The following is a 22,356-nucleotide window of genomic DNA, read 5'->3' as shown; positions in this document are numbered from 1 at the left end:
TTTTGAAGTTATATTTGTTTAAATGTTTTGTATGTTTTTGTTTTGTGTTTTGACTTTCTGTTGTGTGCTTTGTTTTTATTATGTGTTTGAAAAATGAATAAAAATTATTTAAAAAAAATACAATATGAATAGGTAACAACAGCAAGTTGGGAGAAAGCAATTAACGGTATACAATGGACCTCTAAAGCTATAACCCTATACAGTGGTACCTCAGGTTAAGTACTTAATTCGTTCCGGAGGTCCATTCTTAACCTGAAACTGTTCTTAACCTGAAGCACCACTTTAGCTAATGGGGCCTCCTGCTGCCGCTGCGATGCCAGAGCATGATTTCTGTTCTTATCCTGAAGCAAAGTTCTTAACCCGAGGTACTATTTCTGGGTTAGCGGAGTCTGTAACCTAAAGCGTATGTAACCCGAGGTACGACTGTACTGAGTTACTTGGGACTCAAGAAAGCTCAGTGTAAGTCTATGGGCTGTAAATCTGAGTAGACGTGTGTGACCAGGGGACAGAATCTCAACCCCAGGGTTGAATGCAACCTCTCTACTAGTCCTCAGAATTGCGCTACATGTCACAAACAGCATACATATTGTAACGAAAGAGAACGCTTCTCGCTTTCACACGGGACAGCACCTTGTGGTTTTCTCAGCTTCTTCAGTTGAGAGGTGCTGGGGAAGTTACACGATTTGCCTGTTAAGTTTTGCTTCTTGATCTCATGTGAGTACAATTATGTGACCCTAACTGTACTGCGGTGAGGGCAAAGCACTCTGTGCTGCTCTGAGGCACTTTCCTGAATGGTTATGTCTCATGTTTCAGGGCGTTGCCCTCGCACTGAAAAGGGATTCTGGGCTGAACTTTTACAGTGAGCACAGCAACAAGCTGTTAGCCCTTTATGTTAACATAACTCCTTCTATCCAAAGTGACTTTCCTTTCCTTTTTCTTTCTAATGTTTTTTTATTAAAAGTGCATATCGTGTCTCTGTATCCAATCACAGAGTCCTTCATGCGGGTCAGTTACATTCAGTGTGGCATCACTGTCCAACGTCAATGAGCAGTCATCATTCTTTTTTCTTTCTTTTTTATAAGATATTTATTAAAGTTTTCAAAAATAATACAAAAAAGGAAACAACAAAAATATAAATATACAGAAATAAAAACAATTTAAAAACACGTACAATTTCCATTCACTTATTTTCTTTTAACTTATTTTCCCGATCTCCTCACACCTCCCTTTCCAATTCAGATTATTTGTTCAGCAAATCCTCACCATTAGTTCTTTTACTTATTTCGAAACCTTATTTTCCATATCTCTTAGCATTACAGCTGGAAACCATTTACTTTCTTTCCAACATCATTCTAACATTCATTAATTTTACAATATTTCTGCAAATAGTCTTTAAACTTCTTCCAATCTTCTTCTGCCGACTCTTTTCCCTGGTCTCGGATTCTGCCGGTCATTTCTGCCAGTCCCATATAATCGATCATCTTCATCTGCCATTCTTCCAGAGTGGGTAGATCTTGTGTCTTCCAATGTTTTGCAATCAGTATTCTTGCTGCTGTTGTAGCAGAGCAGTCATCATTCAAAGACAGTCCCCGAGCCTTATAACGCCCTCTCTGGCCCTTCCACTTCTCTCTCCTTTCTGCCTCCCATCCCATCCCCTGGAGCAACCTTGACATGAGCAAGCAATGACATCCTTCTGTGATGTGTACAAGAGCTTCTGAACTGAGCCAACATTATGCCTTCAAACCATGACTGAATCAAATAATTCAGAAACCCCAATATGGGCAGCAATTAATTAAAGCTTTATGGGTCTGGTTTTAGAGACCTCTTCTTTTCAACTGCTTTATGTTGTAGTGCAGTCCTGCTGGCCACTACTTACAGGTACACAATAGATCACATATATGTTATTTTCCTAATCACAAATTACCAGCCTCTGTCTAATAATCAGGACATCTTGTTTTTAAAACCCTGTCCTAAAGCCATACAGCTGAACATGCCTGCTTTCTTAATATATTGGTATGTTAGTTTTTGCTTCTTGGAGAAACCTCAAAACAGCCAGTATAGTGTGAGAATTAAGTAACCAAGCTAGTTGCTTCACACTTTATACAGAACTGCGAAATTGCAAGTCACCGCTAAATGCTGTTCTAACCTAACCACTGTTCCATAATGCTGAGCACTCCTTTTCCCTTAACCCCCTGCTCCCCTATTATTTTTCAGACTACTGCAGAGATCACATGGCATTTGATACAAAAATTATATTGTCTAAAGTGTTTGAATATCGGGTCAGTCAAATTTCTCTCCCAGCTCTAGGAATAGGCACAATTTACTTAGTTATTTAATTTGCATCTTGCTCTTTTTCCCAGAGGAGCCCAGTGCAGCAAACATCAAATTTTTTAAGAGTAAGGCATTCTTCCAGAATGGGTCTGTGCCTGTTGTATACTCCTTTCATTTCATTAAAAGGTAGAATACACACATAAGGACAGATCAACCCCATATATACAAAGCACATTTGATGCACCTTTAAAGCATCAACGTTAAAGGTCAGCGTTTTGATTTGGATTTTGGCATCAATGTCAACCCTTGTGAAAAGATAACTGCCCAATGGTTCCCAAGCAGTTATCTTTTCACACGGGCTGACATTGATGCTGAAATTCAGCATCGCCTGAGCTCTGCGGGTGCAGCTTTCTCCTGATTGAAATGCACAGTGTTTGAGGTCTGGGACATTCGCAGGGAAACCAAAAGGCTTGTTTACAAAGCTATTGTACTACCAACCTTACTGCATGCTTGTGAAACATGAACCGCTTATAAACGCCATCTCCGACTCCTTGAAAGTATCCATCAGTGGTGTCTCCAAAAATTTTCACACATCACTTAGGAAGACAGACAAACTAATGCCAGTGTACTGGAAAATGCAAAGATCACCAGTGTCAAAGCAATAATTCTTTCAACATCCACTTTGTTGGACTGGTCATGTTGTTCAGATGCCTGATTATCGTCTTCCAAAGCAACTACTCTATTCCAAACTTAAAAATGGAAAGCGTAATGCTGGTGGTCAACAAAAGTGGGTTAAAGACACTCTCAAGGCAAATCTTTAAAAAATGTAGTATAAGCACCAACAATTGGAAAACACTGGCATGCGAGCCAATTGGAGAACAGCCTTTACCAAAGGTGTCGTGCTCAAACTCAGGATGAAAGGGAGGAAGACATGTTGTGTAAGGATGTGTGGATCCAGAATTGGCCTCCACAGTCACTTACGGACTCACTGTTAAAACCATGTTCATGGAAGACCATCTTACTCGGATATGAGTGATTGCCAAAGAAGAAGAAGCTTGGGAACCATTGGGTTCCACGATAGAAGAAAGGAAGGATCTAAATGTATGGGTGGGGAAATGAATAAATAACCCTAATACTGTATGTTACATTGTTTTTAGAATCTCCTTGTGTCTTTGGGGATTGATAGGTGCTTGACATGTTTTGGGTAAATAAGGATTTATTTAGACGCAACTTGATTAAAAATGCTTTCATTGGCATTGTCACAGGATGCATAGATAATTTTGTCTTGTTTGCATACAGGGTAGCATGTTTAACACCTGGAAACCCATGTGGGTAGTCTTGTTAGAAGACGGAATTGAATACTTTAAGAAGAAGACAGACAACAGCCCTAAAGGAATGATTCCTCTGAAGGGAAGCACCTTCACAAGTCCCTGCCAGGATTTTGGTAAAAGAATGGTGAGTATGCATGTCTTCTGAAGTACACTGAAGAAAGCAGGCAGGAAGGTGAGGGGTTTAAGCTATTGTAGTTAAGATATTGTCAGATCTTGCTGGCTGCATAACCTTCCTAGTGTTTAGAGAGGATGCCATGCAAATTCAGCCCAGCAAAATGCTAAGATGGGCGGCGGGGGGGGGGGACCTGACAATGTTGGACTCAAACACCTATCAGCTTCAGCCAGCATGGCCAATGGTCAGGGAGGATGGGAGCTGTAGTCCACCAACACCTGGAAAGCTGTTGGGTTCCCCAGCCCTGTTCTAAGAAAACAATGCTGGTCGTTTTCTTTCTAAGGATAGACTCAGGGCTTATTCACAACTCCCTTTGCCCTGCCTCTTTCCCCTGGGGTAGCCCAGTCAGAACAAGTAGCCTTTGGGTTTTTCATGGACTGCTGTTCCAGTTTTGTGGTGGGACAATGGCAAAATCACTTGGACCTGTGCCTTGAAAGATGGGGAAAGCAGAAGACCAAGCATGGGATGAGCGGAAGGTTGGACAAGCCCTCGCTTGACAGATTTTTGTTATTATGGGAATTTAATGAAACAGAGTTGTTAAGGACCAACATGCATCTCGACTGTACTTTGACAGTTCTTCACACAGATAAAGAACTGGGGCTATTGATATTGTGGTGAGACAGCTTCTCTGTCTCCAAAAAACTCACATATCTGAGTAAGGGGCGGTAGGAATTGTTGGCTGGAACTAATGCTCTTCAGTTAGGAGGAACAGCAGTCTGAGCATGTAACTGTTGCTGAACTGGATGGGACCATTTCTTTCCAAATCAATATGTACAAGATCAGACTGTGCTAGTCTTCCAAGATTGGGGCAAATTGATTCAATGTTTCCACCCCTGGAACTCTGTAGTAGTCTGAGTGCTCAGTGCCTTTCTCAGATATCCGTCTGGGCAGAGAAGTCAGAAAGATGATTAGACCACTGCAGTTTTCCAGAAAGGGCAACATGAGAGCAATAGTTTAAAATAGTCCTACTTTGGAAAGCATGCATGTGATCCCAAGTCCCTTTCAGTTCAAACTGTTGTATCCAACTCTGAACAAACCCATTAAAATGAATGAACCTAAGCAAGTCACTCCCATTAACTACTCTGAGCACTTCTTGGATACAACCCTATTTTCTTCAATATTGTGTGGATTGTGCTAATTCCCTAGCCTAAGATAAAGTAGATACTCAGCTTTTCCTATGTTGTGTCTTTGTGTATAAACATGAATGTTTCCTGGTTATTTCTGTATTGCATGATCCAACCAAGGTTGCAGGTTTGATGGGACAGCTGCATATTTCTGCAATGTAGGAGGGTAGAAATGATCCACAGAGTCCTTTCCAACTCTATAATTCTATGATTCTAAGAGCAGGATAATGGTGTAAAAATTCTATTCTGTTCCATACTACTTTACAGTTCCTTCCCAGCTTGCCCAGTTTAAGCAGTTTATACTGCTGTATTTAGGCTGCAATTCTATACATACTAAGGGATACGGGTGGCGCAGCGGGTTAAACCACAGAGCCTAGGACTTGCTGATCAGAAAGTTGACGGTTCGAATCCCTGCCACGGGGTGAGCTCCCGTTGTTCAGTCCCTGCTCCTGCCAACCTAGCAGTTCGAAAGCACGTCAAAGCGCAAGTAGATAAATAGGTACCGCCCTGGTGGGAAGGTAAACGGCGTTTCCGTGCGCTGCTCTGGTTTGCCAGAAGCGGCTTAGTCATGCTGGCCACATGACCCGGAAGCTGTACACCGGCTCCCTCGGCCAATAAAACGAGATGAGCGCCACAATCCCAGAGTCGACCACGACTGGACCTAATAGTCAGGGGTTCCCTTTACCCATTTACATACATACTTACCTGGGTATATGCGCCATTGAACTTGGTGGGAATTACTTCTGAGTAGGCAAGTGCATGCTTGTTCTGTTAGTTGCTTGTTCATATAAGCTGTGCTGACAAATATATGTAACCTGCACACACTGTACCTTTAGAGCACATTTGAAACATATGATTTCTCTCAAAGAATTCTGAGCATTGTAATTTGCCTTTCAAAGAGTTATAATTCCAAGCAACACTTAGCAAACCACAGTGCCCAGAATTCTTTGAAGGGGAAAATGTACTTTAAAGGTCAAGGGTACATGCAGCCCTTATGCAATGGACAAGTGTAAATGATTATGAAATGGTTCTCTTCTAGTTTGTCATGAAGCTCACTACCGCCAAGCAACAGGACCACTTCTTCCAAGCCTCTCATCTCGAGGACAGAGATGTCTGGGTGAAAGACATCAAGAAGGCCATTAAGTGCATCGCAGGAGGTCAACGGTTTTCTAGGAAATCCACCAGGAAGTCTATTAAGCTTCCAACCACCATCAACCTGGGGTTTGTTAAAATAGACTTCTTCAAATGTTAATTTAAAAGGCAGGAACATATCCTCTTGTTTACTTGGGGCTAATTACACATATGGGATGCGGGTGGCACTGTGGGTTAAACCACAGAGCCTAGGACTTGCCAATCAGAAGGTCGGCAGCTTGAATCCCCGTGACGGGGTGAGCTCCCATTGCTCAGTCCCTGCTCCTGCCAACCTAGCAGTTCCAAAGCACATCAAAGTGCAAGTCGATAAATACCTTCTGGCGGGAAGGTAGATGGCGTTTCCGTGTGCTGCTCTGGTTCGCCAGAAGCAGCTTAGTCATGCTGGCCACATGACCCGGAAGCTGTACGCCGGCTCCCTCGGCCTGTAAAGCGAGATGAGCGCCGCAACCCCAGAGTCGGTCACGACTGGACCTAATGGTCAGGGGTCCTTTTACCTTTAATTACACATAAATGTGATGCTATGATTTCAAAAAAGAAAAGAAAAGCAGCCTTGAGAGATGGAAATTTGGGCTGGAGAAGTGATAGGGAGGTAGAGGAGTGCTTCATCCTTTCCCCAGCTCCCCCCCCCATTGCATATCCCAGTTGTTTATCCTCCAACGGAGCCTGAAAAAAATACATATTAAAATTGTGAGTAGAGAAAGGATTAAACACAGACATACATACACATACACCCTCTTCTCCAAATTCCCATCTCTCAAAGCTGCTTTTTATTTATTTAAAGGATATATGTGTGTGGAGCTATTTTAATGGCATTCACGCTTGGGTTGTAGTAATCTGGTTTTATTGAGTCATCATTTCTTTGCTTTCCTGTAATAGTAGCTGTTGGGCAAATATGTAGGCACCAGGCATTGTCATAAAGCGAAGGTTTGTTTCCCCTATTTCCAAAATGCACAAGAAACTCAGAACCTGGCTAGAACAAAGCAGTGAGATTACAAAAGTTTAAAATATTAATTGACAGAAGAGGAAGTTGATATTATTGTTTTTTCCCCAAGTCCACTTGCAATTTGACTTTCACTTAGATTCAGTTAGGGTAGGAACATAAAGAGCCCTGCAAGCTCAGTCCAAAAGCCTAAATATAGCCCAGCATCCTGTTCTTACAGTGGCCGAGTAGATATGTGTTGAAAACCCACAAGGAGGACATGAGTAGACCAACACTCTTCCCCGCTTGTGGTTCTCAGCAGCTGGCAGTTAGAGCCATCCTGCTTCTGAAAGGGGAAATATGTGCTATGAATTGGTCTAACATCCTTGTAAAGCCATCCAAGTTGGTGGCCATCACAACATTCTGTAGAAGCAGAAAGTCCAATCTTTGAGGGAAGCAGATTTATTGTGCAAGAGCTCCCAATCAACTTATTGTGCAACCTGAATTTGCTGGAATGTGATTGAATCCCACCTGTAAACAGTGACAGCCTGGAAGCACCCTGTGTTTAGACATATGCCTGTATGATTATCTCAACTGTGTTGTTGTTGTTTAGTCATTTAGTCATGTCCGACTCTTCATGGCCCCATAGACCAGAGCACGCCAGGCACTCCTGTCTTCCACTGCCTCCCGCAGTTTGGTCAAACTCATGCTGGTAGCTTCGAAAACACTATCTCGTCCTCTATCATCCCCTTCTCCTTGTGCCCTCCATCTTTCCCAACATCAGGGTCTTTTCCAGGGAGTCTTCTCTTCTCATGAGGTGGCCAAAGTATTGGAGCCTCAGCTTCACGATCTGTCCTTCCAGTGAGCACTCAGGGCTGATTTCCTTCAGAATGGATAGGTTTGATCTTCTTGCAGTCCATGGGACTCTCAAGAGTCTCCTCCAGCACCATAATTCAAAAGCATCAATTCTTCGGTGATCAGCCTTCTTGATGGTCCAGCTCTCACTTCCATACATCACTAGTGGGAAAACCATAGCTTTAAATATACGAACCTTTGTCGGCAAGGTGATGTTTCTGCTTTTTAAGATGCTGTCTAGGTTTGTCATTGCTTTCCTCCCAAGAAGCATGGACAAAAGCTTTCATAGAAAGGCCACTTATTAGTTGTCTAGGTTATAAAAGCATGAGATGAGCCTCCTTAAAGGGTGTAGACATTTCCTATGCCTGCCTAAGACAGGGGTAGGCAACCTAAGGCCCATGAGCCACAAGCGGCCCCTGAACCGAGCCGCCTGCTCAGTGAGTCCTCATGTGCTGCGCTAAACCGGCACAGTGTGGCGCTGGGACTCGCTTCCGTGGTGCTGGAAATCGCGTCTACGCATGCACAGATGCCAAAAATCACATCTGTACAAATGCCAGAAATAATGTCTGTGCAGACGCTGGAAATCGCGGACACGCGCTCATGGGTGCACAGTCCAGCCCACGGAGAGATCTCCGCTGGAGTGAACTGGCCCAGGTGAGGGAAACCTTACCGACCACCCCTGGCCTAAGGCATCTTTTCCCCTGTCTGCTACATTGTCAAGTGGGTTTGGTAATTGCCTTGTAAATATGCTTTGTACTGCTAGCTGGGTGAGTGGTGAAGCAAGCCCATCGCCACTTCATAAGAAGAACAAGAAGAAGAAGAAGAGTTTGGATTTGATATCCTACTTTATCACTACCCGAAGGAGTCTCAAAGTGGCTAACATTCTCCTTTCCCTTCCTCCCCCACAACAAACACTCTGTGAGGTGAGTGGGGCTGAGAGACTTCAAAGAAGTGTGACTGGCCCAAGGTCAGCCAGCAGCTGCATGTGGTGGAGCGGGGAAGCGAACCCGGTCCCCCAGATTACGAGTCTACCGCTCTTAACCACTACACCACACATTGGACTCAAACCATATGCTTAAGTGGTGATTCAGGTTTGACCAAATAAGGCAGAAGGAAATGCCTTCTCCCCGGTCAGGCTAATGGTCCATTAACACGATACCAGCTACCCTGACTGTCAAAAGCTCCCAATCAGGTGTTGCTTTCTCAGCCCTAGATGACAGAGTCTTCCTATTACACAGAAAATATGTGCTCCACTCTGAGTTATCTGCAGTCACTGGCGGAGGAAGAGGGGTGCGGGGTGTGTGGTCTGCCTCAGGTGTCATCCCTGGGGGGGGTGACATCTCCCCCCCATCACATCTGGGACAGCATGTGCCAGAGCAGCTAGCTCTGCCTCTGTCTGCAATGAGTGGCCTCATGAAAATGGTGTTTTTAAAACAGCCATCATGGATGCCCCTACACAATGTGCTCTTTTTTGGTTTGTTCATCTGTATAGAAGCTCCCCACGGAACACATCTGATTCTATAATTAGTGGGTCATTAAGGACTGGAGTTTGCAGAGTCCCTTTGATGCATTTGCAGAAGGAATTTAAACCCCAAAGAGCCAAATCGAACATTGTTTCCTAATTCTGCCTCACTTCTCTCACTGCACAGTGAACTGTATCTCTCAATGAAAGACCCCGAAAAAGGGATCCGAGAAATGAAGCTGGAAAAGGACAAGAAAATTTTCAACCACTGCTTTACGGGTAAAGAGCTCTTATTTTGCCCTTTCAAAAAATGCTCCGTTGAGTAAAACAGGTGCTAGAAAATGGAGTCGCGACAGGAAATAGTTTGATGGGAGGAAAATGTCAGTTGGCATTCCAAAATAGTTGAACCTGCCAGTTCCTGGAGAAAATGTCCTATAGATATTGGACAGAATGTGGCAGCATTGAAAGGGGAAATTGTTTTTAGTAGACAGAATGTGAAAACCGCATGGTCAAGGCTTTCCGATGAAGTGGGCTTGAGTTTTGAAAGCTAATACCACAGCAAATTTGTTAGTCTTTAATATGGACTGGGCACAGCCCTAAATACTTCATATGATTTACATATTCCCTGGCAATTGGAATATTTGGCAGAGCCTGGCTCAAACCAAATCCAGATATAGTCACCGCTGGCTTCATATTTCCAAACTGTAATTGCAATTTGAATTTAATTGAGAACATATCTCTTTGATTTGCTAAACTACTTGCAGTCTGCACTACTTCATTTTGTGCCTTTCTGCTCACACACCTTGGTTCATTTCCTTGCCTTTAGGCAGTTGTGTGGTTGATTGGCTCCTGTCAAACAACTCTATCCGGAATCGTCAAGAGGGTCAAATGTTGGCATCTGCCCTGCTGAATGAAGGTTATTTTCAGCCTGCTGGAGATATATCCAAGAGTGCACTGGAGGGCCTGTCAGAAACTTCCTTCCTTGACCACGAAGACGCCTATTATTATTTTGTAAGTAGCAATGCATAACTCTTCTTTGTGGGATCGCTGGAGGTTGGGGGGACACGGGAACCCTAGAAAATATAGCTTTTCAGACTGGCTGCAATATGAGGGTCTCATCTAATGCAGTCTCTGTGGGTAGGTGTATACTGTATATATGTGCATGTGTGTTGAAATATATGTCCATGTATATTTCCTGGTGGGACGTGGGTGGCGCTGTGGGTTAAACCACAGAGTCTAGGACTTGCAGATCAGAAGGTCGGTGGTTCGAATCCCCGCGATGGGGTGAGCTCCCGTTGCTCGGTCCCTGCTCCTGCCAACCTAGCAGTTCGAAAGCATGTCAAAGTACAAGTAGATAAATAGGTACTGTTCTGGCGGGAAGGTAAATGGTATTTCCGCGTGCTGCTCTGGTTCGCCAGAAGCGGCTTAGTCATGCTGGCCACATAACCTGGAAGCTGTACGCCGGCTCCTTCGGCCAATAAAGCAAGATGAGCGCCGCAACCCCAGAGTCGGTCACGACTGGACCTAATGGTCAGGGGTCCCTTTACCTTTACCTTTATATTTCCTGGTACTACACTTGGACATTGACTTTTTTCTAAGGGCATATACTCCATATTGCTTGATACAAATTAACCACCTTTCACTACTGCAGTTGGTGAGATCAGAGCTGAAAGGTGGTCTATTTGGTGCAAACATCTTCAAATATTGATGCTACCTGATTGGCCCCCAAAGTTTCATGATTCATCTAATTTTACCTTCAACCAGAATCCTTCCTTCTGTTTTTAAAGTGGATGTGTTAGTTATGCAGTAACAAGGATTGACTTTTGACTGTTACAGGATTGCAGCATTGGTTTGGTTTTTCCCCCTAGCTGCCACAATTTTTTAAATATGTCTTGGATACTTATATTTAAATCTCTGCTTCCCAGCCTTTAATTTATTTAATTTATTGCAAAGCACTTGGGAGGAAGAATGACTTGGCATCCCTCTGCTTCAGCAGAAGCAACAGAGCAAGCCAGCGTTCCTCCGAAAGCTAGTGACTGTGAATCACTGAAGTGCAAGACCTGGCCTCAGTTAGCTGTCATTTCAGAGGAAGCTGCCTTGACTTCTTCTGTAAATGTATTCTATTTACATCTTTGTGGGTATTTTCCTATCCTAAAAGGGTTAATTGTAAATATATGACTCCAACCATTTCCACAGGCTTTCTGGAAATACAGGGTTGAATTCAGTGAAGTTCTACTCATGGGTAGACCCATTGAGGTTAATGGGCTGAAGTTAGTCATGTCCATTTATTTGAAAGGTTCTACGCTGAGTATAACTAATATTGGGTATTATGAGTGGGAATCAATAGTGTTGCTGCATGCATAGAATGTGGTCTGCCTCATGCTATGGGCCTCCCCAAATACAGGGACTGGTTGGATCAGGAGGAGTGGTAGAGGCTGCCAGCCCAAGAGGATGACAACTTAGAGTAAGGTTACCAGATTTTTTTTCATATAATCCAGGGACAGTTTTTTGGTGTGTTTTTTTAAAAAAGAAAGAAAAAAAGTTTGGGTTTTTTTTTTAAAAAGTTTTGTTGTGTTTTTTTTTTAAAAAAAAAAAAAGAAGTAATATCCTTCCTCTGGGCCCCGGTCTGCTCCTTTGGAGCACTAGCTGCCATGGAGTAGGCTCGGGTCGGGCTTGGGCTCGGCCATGTGTCCTACCCTCGCATTGCTCTCCTACTTCTCCTCCTAAGCGGTGGCGGCGGTGGCAGCGGCGTGGCAAGGTCAGGGCTCCCCTCTTTTTTCTCCTTCCTCTTTCTCTCTCTTCCTTCTCCTTCTCCTCTCCTCCTTCTCCCTGCATCGGCTCCGGGGTTTTCCTGGCCCTGGAGTGCCGCTGGGCAGTCGGCCGGGTAGCCGGGTGCTCTCGCTCCCGACTCAATTTGGGTCACGGGGGGGGGGGGGCATCTGTGGTTCCCCCTTGGCAGTGGCAGTCTCAGCAGCCCGGAGCCAGCCTGGTAGCGCAGTTGGCTCTTGCTGGCTTCAGGAGCTGCTCGCTGCCGTGGCGCCCACCATTTTGCCTCGCTGGTAATCCCCTTATGTATGATGTGTATTGAAGCAATCATGCAACATTCATTCCCTACTAATAAATCTACAACACTTAAAATATAAATCCAGGGACATTCCGGGGACGGATTTTGTCCGGGGACAGATTTGCAAATCCAGGGACTGTCCCCGGGAAACAGGGATGTCTGGTAACCATAACTTAGAGCCCAGAGCCTGGGGGGGAATGACTGAGGAGCAGTCAGCAGAAGGGATGAGCTGGGAACTGATAGAAGCAGGAAACCAGAGGGGTCAAGGGTGCAGAAACAGTCCCAGTCCTACAGACTCTCTTTCCCCTCTGACCCCTCGCTCCAGGAGGGTCCTATGCCAGAGAGGCCCAGAGGAGGAGCTCACCCCCTCAACACAGCCTTCCTCTGCTTGGGAGGAACCCAGAGTGAGAGGATAGAGGGGAGGGGCATACTAGGGTTTAGTTTCAGCAATGCCTTCATTGAGTTAAGATGAAACAGGGACATTGATGTATTGTTGGTAAGTTGTTGTTTTGCTAATAATAAGCTAATTTCATTCCGTGCCTTCTGTATATGTTTCTACCCTGTGGATGACCTGGCTCCTTGACAGCTCCTTGACACCCATCCTCTCCTCACCCCAACCCTCTAATCTGCTCTGGAAAGTATGGGGATCCCTCAGAACAGGTTGGGTGTGTGCATGAATGGGAGCAGGATAGAGGGGGAAGTCACATGGCATGAGTGGACCTCATTCCCCATGTGCATACTCTACTTAGCACTATAAAACCAGACCTTAGATTTGGTACATCCATGCTTGTGAGTTTGAGGTTCTACTTTTATCACTAAATGGAGCTTGCGGGGGTGGAAGAGGGAATGAACCTTCTCTTTCACCCTCTTACCTCCCCCTGTTCCACTGCTTGAAGACTTTTGGAATTGGAGTTTGTGGTGTGGATTTAAGCAATGAAGCATGGGAAGGTAAGGAGTAGGTACATTGTACTCCATCCCCTGTGTGCTACACTTCCTGACAAAAGTGCTTTATAACCAGTGCACAACTGTTTGTTGTTGTTTAGTCGTTTAGTCGTGTCCAACTCTTCGTGACCCCATGGACCAGAGCACGCCAGGCACTCCTGTCTTCCACTGCCTCCCACAGTTTGGCCAAACTCATGTTGGTAGCTTCAAGAACACTGTCCAGCCATCTCGTCCTGTGTCGTCCCCTTCTCCTTGTGCCCTCCATCTTTCCCAACATCAGGGTCTTTTCCAGGGAGTCTGCTCTTCTCAGGATGTGGCCAAAGTATTGGCGCCTCAGCTTCAGGATCTGTCCTTCCAGTGAGCACACAGGGCTGATTTCCTTCAGAATGGATAGCTTTGATCTTCTTGCAGTCCATGGGACTCTCAAGAGTCTCCTCCAGCACCATAATTCAAATGCATCAATTTCTTTGCGATCAGCCTTCTTTATGGTCCAGCCCTCACTTCCACAACTAGTTTGGCCTTAAGACTGGCCTTCTCAGTCTTCTGTATGCATGATTATCTAGATTGCCAACTTCATTCACTGATGCTGTCTAAGGGAATGCTAGTTGCACAGCTGTTGGCAAGGTCCCATATAATCAGTCCTGAGATTCTACAACTCTAGTTGGCAATGTTTTTAAGAAAGAAAAACAAACACACGCCATATTTTGTTGCTGAACAATTTTGGTTGTGCCATCTGACTCACTCCTCCATGACAAGGGCTTCCTTAAATTAGGTACTCTAAATTTCTTTTTCATAGAATGCAGATGAAGAGAAGAGTTATTTAACCCTCCCTTGACCCCACCCCACCCTGCTCCAGTGTGACCAGTGAGAGGAACAAAGAGTACTCTCCATATTCTGCATTTCAGTTGCTCAATCTATTTCCCTCGGATATTGACTTGTGTGCACAAGAAAGCAAGGCGAGAACTTTCTCTGAGCCTCTACTGATCACATCGGAGAGGAAGTACCTTAAAATGCTGTTTGCCACGAAGGAAAAAGGAATTTGGTGCATACCGTATTTTTCGCCCCATAGGGCGCACCGGCCCATAGGACGCACCTAGTTTTTTTGGGGGGGAGAATAAAGGGGGAAAAAATATTTTTCCCCCAGGTGCGGGGCTGGGGCGGGGGAAGCCCGAGCTTCCCCCGACCCCAGCCCCCAGAACAGGCAACTCTCCGCAAGCCTTGGGAAACCAGCGCAACTTCCCGCCGGACTCCCACGCCTTGCGGATATCTGCCTGAAGCCCAAACCAGGTCGGGGAACAGCAGGATGGCGGCGCTCCGCCTCCCCGCTGTCCCCTAAGCTTGTGGGGCTGGCGGTGGGGAGAAGTGCGCTTCTCCCCACCGCCAGCCTCCAAACCAGGTCAGGGAACCGAAGCAGTGCGCCCCAGACTTCGAGATGCAGGCTGCTATCCGCAAGCCTAGGGAGCCCGATGGGAACTCCCATGGGCTCCCAAGGCTTGCGGAGAGCTTCCTGAAGCTTGGAGAGCGAGAGGGGTCGGTGCGAAAGCCTGCATTCGCCCCATAGGACGCACACACATTTCCCCTTCATTTTTGGAGGGGGGAAAGTGCGTCCTATAGGGCGAAAAATACGGCACTTCCTATATACATGCTTTGTTCATCATGCATGTATTCACTACGATGCATAAATCTTAGCCTGTAGTCCAGGTTAAAGAATGACAAGTGGGATCCCAATGCTGGGATAGGGGAGAGATTGAGCTCACAGCCTATTTGTTTGGAAGCTTTGGAAAGTTCAGCAGATGCTGACATTATTTGCTGTCTTATTTAGAAATATTTTTAACCTTCATTGCAAAGCAATGAATCTAGAGTAACACATGAAACTTGAAATATACTCGGAGTCAAGTGTGGATTTCATGCTCTTTATTCAGCTCATAGTAGCGAGGAATGAAACTTCCCCCACAATATCTGCTTTATGTACATTATTTACACAATGGGTCACAGGTGATTGGCTAATTCTGGGATTCTCCTGTAGGCCAATCAGGTTGCGGATTCACTTCCACCTGGAGCTGGATTGGGTGGCTCCTATGGACCAATCAGACTGCTGCATTGTTCTAGGACCAATCAGACTGCTGCATTTTGGATCCTATTGTTCTAGAACCAATCAAACTGCTGCATTTTGGATCCTATTCACTCAGTACATATCAAAACTCTTTCAGGTGACGTTAGCAACATGGTCTTGTTCTTTCCTTAAAACAGGCAGACAGTGGATTCTTCAGTGAAGGGAATTCCAGTGATGATGATGGTATCTTCAAGGAAGAATTCAGAGGCACAGTGGTCAAACAGGGATGTTTACTGAAACAGGTTGGTATAGACCTTGTTTGCTGTGATGGCTCAGAAAAGTAGTCAATATAGTACAGAAATATAAACCTTCTCAGGAAAACTGCCTGTGCTGAAATCTCTCTTGATTCTCATAGCTGTGCTGTGTTGTGTTGCTCAGTGGTAATCAGCTGGTGAAACAGGGTATCCTTCAAATCCTTCGGGGGGATGTCACAATCAATCTGGTTTTGCCCAATTCCAACAGAATTGCAACACTGCCGTCACGCACGGGGCATATGAAGATTTTATAACCATGTGACTCACTGAGCTTGTCACTTGCTCCATGCAATCCTAAGAAGAAATTGCAGCACTGAGAGGAAATGATCACAGACTGAATCCACGGTAGAATGTTGGTCATCAATTTTGAGGCACTTTCAGGAATATAAGTGGCACAGTATCCAAAATGTGAAGGGGAAATGAATTCTAAATGTTGTATTTTCTTTCTAGTACTTTAGAGACATTCTTCAGTCTGAATTATTTCAAGAGATACTGAGTTTTATAAGAAAGAAAAAGTACCACTTTTTAAAAGGGTGTGTATTTGGAGTTACCCAAGCGAACACTTTTAAGAGGTTTTTTGGATGTAAGCATTGGGGCAAGAAAAGCTTGCATTATAGCTAGTTTGAGGCTGAACAATATATTGCCTAAGGTCTACAACTGACCTGTAAAAGCTGTTGCCACAGATCTTCATTCCTTCTTGGGAATAATTCTCATTATAGTCTGTGCTCTAGACCAGGGGGTCTCAATCTGTGGTCTATAGACCACCAGTAGTCTGTGAGCTTTATTCAGGTGGTCCACAGCATGTTCACATTAAACTGACATATTGGGTTTTTTATTGCTTCTTTAATTTCTTATATTGTACTTTATTGGATTGCAAATTGAATTCTATGGAAGGCAAATAAAATGTAAGAAATAAAGGAAGCAATGAAAACAGTAAGAAATCATACAGCATCTAGCACATCGCATTGCAATTGCTAAAACAAGCAGAAAGAATCATTAAGTGGTGATTAGCAATTTTCAAATGGTTCATAGGAAAAATAGTTTAGAGCAGTCGTTGCCAAACTGTAATGGCTATTTCCCACCCAAGAAAGAACCAGCAGCCTTCTGAAAATGAAGATACTGTATGTGGCAATTGGTTTTAGAGGTCAATTATAATTGCATTGGGAATTCTATAGAAGGGTGACATATACATCCCTAAAATAAAATAAAATGAAATAACTTTTAGGGTCTTGACTGTGCTGAGGCAGCAAAAACAGCAGAACTCCAGCAAAAGCCATGGATACTCTGCTTCTGACATTCCCAGGATGCAGCAAGGGGATTTTTTGAGCAGAAACGTACCTTTTTAAAATTAAATTTGTGTGTTAAACCACAGAGCCTTGGCGGTTCGAAGTAAGCTCCCGTTTTTCGGTCCCTGCTCCTGCCAACCTAGCAGTTTGAAAGTACATCAAAGTGCAAGTAGATAAATAGGTACCGCTGCGGCGGGAAGGTAAACGGCGTTTCCGTGCGCTGCTCTGGTTTGCCAGAAGCAGCTTAGTCCTGCTGGCCACATGACCCGGAAGCTGTACGCCAGCTCCCTCGCCCAATAAAGTGAGATGAGCACCGCAACCCCAGAGTCGGCCACGACTGGACCTAATGGTCAGGGGTCTCTTTACCTTTACCTTTTTAATTATTTTTTTGGCCAGGGGAGAGGGGAGCTGGAACAGATATACACCCAATGCCTGAGCCAAAAATCCACCTATATCTGTAATCAATAAAGTTGTGGCCATTTCTAATCCAGATCCCTGTCTGCTTGAGTTTATTAATAATATCTTACATTTAGCCACTGCCCGGGGGGGGGGGGGCAGGTGTTGCAATGTGAGTGGATCTGCAATAAACAAAAAACCCCAAACTTATTTCTTGGTGAGTTTTCCCAACTTTCCCCCCCCCCAGAAAAAAGCACTGGGTGCAGCTATCACAACATTCTCGCTTAGCTACCACAGTGTTCTTCAGTTCTGTTTTGGGGATTTGTTCTTGCAGTGCAGAAAATGAAAGTCATACATTCATTACATTTATTTAGGGGCACCGGAGGAAAAACTGGAAAGTTCGAAAGTTTGTCCTGAGAGAAGACCCTGCCTACATGCATTACTATGATCCTGCAGGGGTAAGCCCATTTTCTGTGGTTTTGCTGGACATTTGATATGAAACCCGCCTTCAGAATCATGGGTTTGAGTGGCAGGATTGTTTATGTGAATTGTGTTCAGTTGCTGGGACCTCTCCTCTTGATGAAAAAAAAAGCATCTTCTTTTTAAAAAAATATTTATTTATTTTATTGAACAAGAAAAACCTTAAAATACATTCCATACCGACATACATTCCATAAATTATAAAGATTATAAAGAATTGAAATAGAAAGGGGGGGGGAGAGAAAAGAAGAAAAAGAAAAAAGGAATTAAAAGAAATAAAAGTATAAGTAGAAAAAGGCTATACTTTTATCTGAAGTACACATCAGCAAAGGAAAAGAAACTTCCAACTAAACTCATTGTACTATTTTACCTTTAAGCTATTATTTACACAGTTTCCTAAAGTTGTTTCTCTTCATCTTAAATCTGACGTTTTCCAACAATTACTTTATATTACATGGCTCATTCAATATCTGCCAGGAAGTTTTCATTGTCACAATACCCTTTGAGATATTCCTTAATTACTATTCCTTATTAACTTCTTGTATTGAGTTTCCTCTCACCGTTCCTGTTCTCCTTGCTAATTGTAAATACTCTATCAGTTTGGCTTGCCACTCAATCTTTGAAGGGATAATTTCGCTTTTCCAATTTCTGGCTATTAGAATTCTTGCTGCTGTATCTTCAGGGCTGTATATTCTAATATATTTTCTCAACTTATTTATAGGCCGCCTTTCAGGGCATAACCCCACGCAAGGATGTTTATGTGTAATAAAAACGCAATACAATGCAAAGTGAAATGGCAGCAGTACAATCGTTTTTTAAAACATGGGCTAGTTAAAATAGGGTTGCCATATTCCAAAAGTTAAAATCCAGACAAAGTTGTTGAGGTGGTTTTTTTTTGGGGGGGGGGTAGGTCAAAGTTGTTGAGTTCTTTTTAGGCACATCTCCACACAAAAAGGAAGATGTTTGGGGGCTTTTTTGGAATTTTTAAGGGATTATTTTTTGAAAAATGACACCCCTCCCCACCATATGTCTGGGTTTCCCAGACATTTTGCAAATTCGGCAAAAATCCACCTGGACGCCATTCTGCTGGCTGATTCCTGGACATGTCCAAGAAATTCCGGACATATGGCAGCCCGAAGTTAAAATAAGTGAATAAAATAACCGAATAGATTTATGCAGCCAAAAAAGCTGTATGTTCTAAAACAGCTCTCTAGTTTAGTCACATTTAATAAATACCTAAATAAAGGGGAAGTATCCCAATTTTTGGGGTGTGTGCAGTGAGTACAAAATGCACCTATTTCAGAAAGGCTTTGTCAAATGAGCTTCAGTCAGCAAAGTGGCTCCCATTCCCCAACTTTTGCGGCTTGTTCTGTTGTTCTAGCACAGTTTTTCTTCCATCTGTTCTGCCCCTCCTGCCAATACACTGAGTTCTAACGTTATGTGTCTGAGAGAGAGGGGGAAAAACCTTTTCATTATTTCCACATGGTTCATAATGTCAATAACTCCTTGTGAAACCTACTTTCCTTCACCTTTCTTCTACACTGAAGAACCCCAATTTTCTGGTTTAACTCCTTGATTGCCTATAGCCTGTGCCAACACACACACACACACACACACACACACACAGAGAGAGAGAGAGAGAGAGAGAGAGAGAGCGATAGCCATGTCCATCTCATTCCAAAAATGAGTTTTTAACCAAGATAAGAGACTCAAGTTCTTCATGATTTCCTCCTAGATTATACCATAGCCTGCATAAACCCACACACTGATGGCTGTAATAATTTCTGTCATGTTGGTTTCAGCTGGAAGCGAAAAGGGTTTCCAGAATGAGTTTTTAGCCAAGCTAACGATCGTTTGATTTTGAATCATTTCAGGGGGAAGAGCCACTTGGAGCCATTCACTTGAGGGGTTGTGTGGTGACAGCGGTTGAAGACGCACCAGATGGTAAGCAGGAGCACATGGAGACCGTCCCTCGTGCCATGCATGTTCATGCCTCATTCTAAGAAGTCTTTGTAACACTTCTGATGGTGCCCCTGGGCGGGTGCCTCAGACATTTCCTTCCTTCCTTCCTTCCTTCCTTCCTTCCTTCCTTCCTTCCTTCCTTCTTTCTTTCAAGTAAGAAGTAAGTCTCCAGTCCTCCAGTCTCCAGTCTTCTCAGAAAGAAAGTTGTGAAGCAAAATGTGCCAATATCTTCTAAGAGATTTCTGTGAAACAAGAGTGGTATGGCTGCCTTGTAGATTTCTCCTGGTACTGAGGAATGCTATCTCTTGGTTTTAGACAGGAATAGCAGTGTATAGCTGACTTTTCATCATATGTGTTAAGTTGTGGGTGAACATATCAGACGACACAGCGATTCTTCAGACAGCTCTTGTTTATTCTCAGGCCAGAACAGAACTGAACTGAAGGGTTCAGCCAACCTGCTTATATAGAGCTCAACTACAAAACAACAGTAGCAACTTTCTGTCACTATCCAATCACTCAACGTCGCTTTCAATGCCTTATTTGCAGACCTGAGTGAAAACTATCTACAGTATCCACCTGCTGGCCCAGGGTGAGAACTTCAGTACATAACACCATGCATAAGATTGTCAAGGGCAGGGCCGTCTTAACCATAGGCACCAGGGATGCGGGGCACCCAGGCTCTCAGGGGCACCAGGCCAAGAGTCCGGGGCCCTAGAGTTGGAGTCCGGGGAAGAGCCCACCCACAGATCCTTTAACCCCGGCACCACATATGCTTAAGATGGCCCTGGTCAAGGGCTGGTTGCCACTCTAGTTTTGTGTTATGCCACATCCCCTCCATGGCAGCCATTTTGTGATGGGCAGCCCCAGCATGCTTTCAAAATTCAAAATGTCTCTGGTGCTCTAAAAAGGTTGGTGATCCCTGCTTCTTAACATATTCGAGGCCTGCAAGCAAATGGCTCAAACACTCAGTTTTGTTGATACCCAAACTGGGGCAGTCACATGAAAAAAAAATCAGCATCTCCCTCTTAATATGTCAATTAGATAGAATTATCTTTGAATGTGAGATGAATTGAATGTCTTTCCCCATCCCTATTTCCTTGTCACGAAGGCATTTTGATCTGTTCATTTATGCTTAAATCTGTCTGCAGGTAAAACCAGCGTTGGCTGGAATTTTCTTGTGATTTATTCTGTCTTTTCAGTATCAGTATTCAATATCCATACACTGCCTAAACAGAGCATGAGAGAGGTTTAAAAAAGGGGTGGGAACAACGATCACCATTTCTGACCATTAGTGCTGGCTCAGGCCCAACAATACTAGGTCACTGGCATGGCTAACCATGATGCTGGCAGATATGACTCCCAATTTCAAATGAAATACAGGCTTATATATTTATGTAGAGTTGATTTTCTACATGGAAATTGGAAGAATTTCAATTGTGTTTGCGAGAGTTGTGTGAAAATGGAAGAGACCATTGAGCCAGAAGAACTGAAACAGCTCCCAGACTCCTTTGCTCCAAGTCTTCTTTCTCTCACAATTAGGCAAGAAAAATGATGTCGGGGGCAACCTGTTTGAAATCATTACTGCAAATGAGGTCCACTACGTCTTGCAAGCAGCCACCTCCACAGAACGTACAGAATGGATCAAGGCCGTTCAAGTGGTTTCCAGGACTGGAAAGTGAAGAACTATAAACTCTAGCAAAATACGAGTACCTCTTGTTCAAAGGGTTTCTCCACACAACTGGCTATCTCGTTCACAGATACCAGGATGGTTGGTTATAACCCTGAAACTTGTATTTGACAATAACCTGTTTTAGAATTAGCACAGTATTTCATATGCCTGTGTCCTGTTCGCTTTCTATACCTTCCCATTATCCAAAACAGGATCATTTGGCCTCGTCACAACAGTCTGTAAAGTTTTCTCCTGTACCACCAAGTAAAGAAGATGTTAGTTTAAGGCAGATGCATGACTAAGTGTTACGTAACCCTTATGATTTCTGCATATGGTAGTGGTTTGGGGGGAATTGTTTGTAAAATGAGTTTTGTATTTTAACGAACCCTCCTCCTCTTCACATATATGTGTATCTGTAAGAAGCTCCAACTGAAGTAAATGGAGTTCTATTTGCCCTAAGAGTATTAAAACTACAGCTAATGTCATGGAAATATATATATATATTTGAAAAATGAACAAACTTGCTTTCTGTCTATTTCTTCCTTTCTTTCTTTGATGAGCTAATGAGAAGAATGGTGAGGATTATTATTTTTAAAATACCGTATTTTTTGCACCATAACACTCACTTTTTTCCTCCTAGAAAGTAAGGGGAAATGTCTGTGCATGTTATGGAGTAAATGCCTACGGGTGGCGGGGGGGGGGATCTGCTGCAGTCGTGAGCAGAGGATCCATGGTTCCCCTTCCTTCCCTCCTCCGTGGCTCGCTTTGAAACAGGAAAGCAGGAGAAGAGCCGCTGAGTGGTGAGGAGAGAGGGACAGAGAGCCTGCTTCTTTAAAGGAGCAAAGCAGGAGAGGAGAGGAGCCTTCCTCTCTTATACCCCTCTTCTTCATTATTAGCAGCATCC

At 43.9% G+C, this 22,356-nt stretch overlaps 1 protein-coding gene across 1 annotated transcript in view; it reads left to right on the top strand.

Moving 5' to 3' along the window:
- Nucleotides 1–21,922, top strand: part of PLEK (pleckstrin) — a 28,501-nt gene extending 6,579 nt beyond the window's left edge. The window contains exons 2-9 of the mRNA XM_079970046.1: nt 3,571–3,726; nt 5,938–6,119; nt 9,474–9,565; nt 10,113–10,297; nt 15,543–15,647; nt 17,716–17,799; nt 19,696–19,765; nt 21,323–21,922. Coding sequence (XP_079826172.1) covers nt 3,571–3,726; nt 5,938–6,119; nt 9,474–9,565; nt 10,113–10,297; nt 15,543–15,647; nt 17,716–17,799; nt 19,696–19,765; nt 21,323–21,462 — 1,014 coding nt within the window. The 3' untranslated portion in view covers nt 21,463–21,922. The remainder of the gene's footprint in view (nt 1–3,570; nt 3,727–5,937; nt 6,120–9,473; nt 9,566–10,112; nt 10,298–15,542; nt 15,648–17,715; nt 17,800–19,695; nt 19,766–21,322) is intronic.
- The last annotated feature ends 434 nt before the right edge of the window (nt 21,923–22,356 follow it).

This window comes from Podarcis cretensis (assembly GCF_951804945.1).
Source record: "Podarcis cretensis genome assembly, chromosome: 3".
NCBI lineage: Eukaryota > Metazoa > Chordata > Lepidosauria > Squamata > Lacertidae > Podarcis > Podarcis cretensis.
This window is presented reverse-complemented; position numbering and strand designations above follow the sequence as displayed.